Genomic DNA, 5,060 nt, shown 5'->3' on the forward strand with positions numbered 1-5,060 from the left:
CGCTATGAGTCGGAAACGACTTGACGGCACTTAACAATAGGAATTCAAGAACAGGAAGAGACAAATAAAACCACAGAGGAAATTGTCAAAGATTTGTTGGAAGAGAATTTTCCTGGTATGATGAAAGATGAGAATATATCCATTCAGGAAGTCCAATGGACCCCAAACAGGATAGACCCCAAAAGAAGAACACCAAGACATATAATCATCAAACTCACCAAAACCAAAGACAAAGAAAGAAACATGAGAGCATCATGGGAAAAATGAAAAGTTACCTACAAGGGGCAACCAATAAGACTAAGTCCAGATTTCTCAGCAGAAAGCATGCAGGTGAGAAGACAATGGAATGGTGTATATAAAACCCTGAAAGAGAAAAATTTCCAACCAAGAATTATGTACCCAGCAAAACTGTCCCTCAGATACGATGATGAAATTAGGACATTTCTAGATAATCAGAAATTAAGGGGATTTGTTAAAACCAGATCAACCTTAAAAGAGATGCTAAAGGGAGCCCTTTGGACAGAGAACCAACAACAGCCAACAACAACAACTGACCATTAACACACATGATATAACCTAGAAACCAACCCAGCTATGGAAGTATCCAAAGTAAAGAAGCCTACGAGACTGTGAACAGGGAACCAGAGACAAATGAGGACAACTACAAATCAAAAAGAGGGAAATAACTGTGTCATTACAGAACTTCTAGATGGTAGGGAAGTCAAGAGAACTACAAGATAGAATGGACTGTTCTAAACTTGGGAAGAAAACTATAAATCACAGGGTAACCTCAAAGAAAAATGATGAGCCTTCACATCAAAATAAAAAAGAAGACCAGCACAAATATTTAGCAAATACTAAAAACAACAGCAACAAATGAAATGATAACATGATTCAGAAACAAAACGAGCTCAGCATAGAAAGTTATATGGAACAAAGAAATTGACACCACGAGAAAGCACATAACAAAAATGACAGCAACAAATTCATATTTGCCAATAATTACATATTTGGCAAGGGACTTATCTCTAAGATTGATGGAAAACTCCAACGCCTCAACACACAAGGAATTAACAATCCAATTGAAAAATGGGCAGAAGACATGAATAGACACTTCACCAAGGAGGATATTCAGGTGGCCAGCTAATACATGAAAGGATGCTCACAATCATTGGCCATCAGAGAGATGCAAATCAAAACAACAATGAGATACCGTCTCATCACAGAACTGATGACAAGTTTCAATGAGACAGAAAATAACAAATGCTGGTGGGGATGTGGAGATTGGGACTCTCATACACTGCTGGTGGGACTGTGAAGTGATACAACCACTATGGAAAGCAATATGGCAATTCTTTAGCTGGAAATGGAGATACCATTTGACCCAGCAATCCCATTACTGGGTATATATCCTAGAGAGGTGAGAGCCAGGAGAAGAACAGATATATGCATAGTCATGTTCATCACAGCACTATTTACAATAGCACAAAGATGGAAACAACCTATGTGCCCATTAGCAGAAGAGTGGATGACCAAACTATGGTACACATACACAAATGGAATGCTATGCAGCACTAAAGAATAATGTAGAGTCTGAAAAATACCACATAATATGGATGAACCTGGAGGACATTATGCTGAGTGAAAGAAGTCAATCACAGAAGGACAAATATAGTATTAGTCTGTTGTTGTGGAGGGTCAAGGAAAGGTTTCTATATGGAGGGAAACTTTCTTTGTTGGTTGCCAGCGGTGGGAAGGGAGGGGAGGGAACACTGCAGGAAAAAAAAAAAAAGCATTGACCCATGTCACTTTAGTTTTATGTATTTCACTGTACATAAATTATATTTCAACAAAATGTATTTTTTTAAAAAAAGAAACAAAAAAAGACTTTATCTCATGTACTTTAGACAAATTATCAGGAGGGACTACTCCCTGGAGAAGAACATCATGCTTAGTAAAGTAGATGGTCAGTGAAAAAGAAGACCCTTAACGAGATGGATTGACACAGTGGCTGCAACAATGGATTCAAACAAAGCAATGATTATGAGGATGATGCAGGACTGGGCAGTGTTTTGCTCTTTTGTACATAGGGTAGCTATGAGTTGGAATCAATTCCAAGGTACCTAAGAGCATTAAGTAATTACTATATGCCAGACACTATGCTAAGCATTTTACATTTCATCCTCACTACATCCCTGTTAGGTTACCAACAACTCTTATTTCCAATACTTGCCACAGTTAATCACTCCCTTTTCCTTGAAACTCCTTTCTTTCCATTCCAGGCTGATATACTGTCCTGTCTTCCTTTCCATCTCACCAACTTCTCCTCCTTAGTCTGCCCTTCTCTCTAGACTATCAACATTCAGATGCCCCAGCACTCAGCTCCTACCTTCCTTTTCTGTCTACACTTCCCTGAAGTGATATTACTTAAGTTCATACCCTTACATACCACCCATGTGCTGAAATATCCCTAGTTTCTATCTCCCTTATATTCTAGTATATTCAATTATCCACTCAACATCTTCACTTGCATGTCAACCACACAACTCAAATGCAATCTCCAAAGCTAAACCTCTGATCTCCATTTTCTAAACATGTCCTTCCTCATGACAATGTATTTAATCTTCACATCCGTGGATGAGTATACTATTATTTTTATTTTACAGATGAAAACACTGAGGCACAGAGAAAATAAAACATCATTATTCTGCCTTCTTTGGCCTTTCATATAACTGGCAGTAGTACACAGACAGGAGCTCTGGTAGCATAGTGCCTAAGGCACTTGACTGCTAACCAGAAGGCTGGAGGTTCAAACCCACCAGCCACTCCTCGGAGGGAAGGTTGAGCAATCTACTTCCATAGCGATACTGCCTTAGAAACCCAAGGAGGGGTCGCTATGAGTTGGGTCCAACTCGATGGCAAATAACAACAGTACACAGATACACACATTCCACATTCTAGTGCCTCAGGGACTAAGAAAAGAGATACGGAGTTACATTAGACGCTCCTTCATAAGATATTAAGGACTTATACCAGGCACCAAGCCAACAGGAAACCAATACTCTTGCAAATTCTATTAAATAACTTTCTTTCCTATGTTTCTTAACATTTTGGTAACTATGTCTCAAAAAAGGATATGAAAACATTCTAAAACATGGATTCTCAATTCTAGATGCTCATCAGAATAATCTAGGGAGCTTTTAAAAATACAAATGGGCCCTATCTGGACCTACTAAACTTAGGAGAAGGTACTAGAAATCTGTATTTCTAAGAAGTATGCAAGCAAATTTTAAAGCTAATAACTTGTTACATGAATCTGGGAAATCTCTGTTCTAAAAAGAGTTCTTTGGTTCTCAGAGAACAAGCAATGACTATCTATATTTATCTGCCTAACAGAGACTGAAAATGAAATGAAATTGGGGAGATAAACTAATTCCAATGAGCAATAAGACCAATCAGGAAATCCAATAAGTGATTGGGATTTTAGATCAGGACACAAAGCACTTCCAGGTGGTCCAGAATTTGTTAACCCTGAGAAAGTCTGTAACCAAGTGAGGTCATTCTCTGGTTTAGGAAGGTGCCTTTCAGGCAGTAAGGACCAACATGATTGGTCCTTATATATTCTCCGAGTGCTTACTAGGTATTATGAGGGAACCCAAGTTTTTGTTGTTGTTGTTTTAATTTTTATTACGATCTGGATGAAAGTTTACAGAGAAAATTCATTTTCCATACAGCAGTTCATACACATTTCGTTTCATGACATTGACTGCAGTTCCCCACAATGTAACAGCTCTCTTCCTATTTCCTCCCTGTGGTTACTTCTTCCCTGTGCCCTTCTTTCCTATGCATTCCTATCCCTGAGCTATGACCCTGTGTAAATACTGCCCTTCTGTTCTCTCATGATTGATTGTTCTAAGGAGTGTATCTGTCTGATATAAATATTCATCCTATATGCCCACCTATTGTTTGGCTGGAAGCCACGGGAGTGTTCAGTTTCACACCTGAAGGGTAACTAGGGGCCATAGTCTCAGGGATCTCACTAGGCTCTATCAGACCAGCAAATCTGGTCTTTTTTTATTATTTTGAGTTTTGTTTCATATTGTTTTCCCACTCTATCCAGGATCTGGGAATGCAAGTGTTTTAAGAGGTGTGATAAGTGTACACCAGCAACAAAGAAAGCATTGTTAACACTGCCATTTTTGTATAAACCCAAATGTACATTTTGTTTATATATACAACTAATAATTACTAAAGTACCATAAATGCTGAAACGAAGCCAAATGCTTATTGAATTCTTACCTCTGTAAGTGCATGTAACTGTCCTTGATGTACACATACACCCATGAACCTATAAAACAAAACAGATTTTTTTTAACAAATGAAGAAGACAGGACATAAATACCATGTAGACAAACCAGGTCAAGTTATACATGAACTAGAAATAAGCCTATACCTGTAAAGCCCCTTGAGTTCCCATACAACCCTCAATCTTTCCATTCCAAGCCAAACTGGTGAACTTCTAAGTTAACTATGGAACAACTGGTTGTGGAAAGACCTAGTAGTAAAAACGATGATGGAAGACAGAGAGTGGTAACCCTTAAATATAGCATGATTTAATGGAAAAAGTGGGAGCTCTGGTAGCATAGTGGCTAAGGCACTTGACTGCTAACCAGAAGGCTGGCGGTTCAGACCCACCAGCCACTCCTCGGAAGGAAGGTTGGGCAATCCTACTTCTGTAGTGATACTGCCTCGGAAACCCAAGGAGGGGTTGCTATGAGTCAGGGCTGATTCGACGGCACATAACAACAACAACAATGGAAAAAGTACCAAACTGGAAATAGGGAAACTTGATGCTGTTTTCAACTCTGATATCACCTAACTGCATGCTCATTTAAAAAAAAAAATCACTAACTTCTGGGGCTCCATTTCCTTATCTACAAAGTAAATGGGTTGAACTATCCGCATAGTGGCTAAGACACTTGCCTGCTAACCAGACGGCTGGCGGTTCAAACCCACCAGCCACTCCTCGGAAGGAAGGTTGGGCAATCCTACTTCCGTAG

The 5,060-nt window shown here is 39.1% G+C and overlaps 1 protein-coding gene across 1 annotated transcript in view; it reads right to left on the reverse strand.

Annotated features, from left to right (window-relative positions):
- The window catches only part of TESK2 (testis associated actin remodelling kinase 2), a 251,454-nt gene that overhangs the window by 100,090 nt on the left and 146,304 nt on the right, over positions 1 to 5,060 (reverse strand). Inside the window, exon 3 of the mRNA XM_007946667.2 lies at positions 4,300 to 4,348. Within this exon, the coding sequence (XP_007944858.1) occupies positions 4,300 to 4,348 (49 nt within the window). The remainder of the gene's footprint in view (positions 1 to 4,299; positions 4,349 to 5,060) is intronic.

The sequence above is a fragment of the Orycteropus afer genome, unplaced genomic scaffold (genome assembly GCF_000298275.1).
Source record: "Orycteropus afer afer isolate SDZICR_OR568_19922 unplaced genomic scaffold, OryAfe1.0 scaffold00169, whole genome shotgun sequence".
Classification (NCBI taxonomy): Eukaryota; Metazoa; Chordata; class Mammalia; order Tubulidentata; family Orycteropodidae; genus Orycteropus; species Orycteropus afer.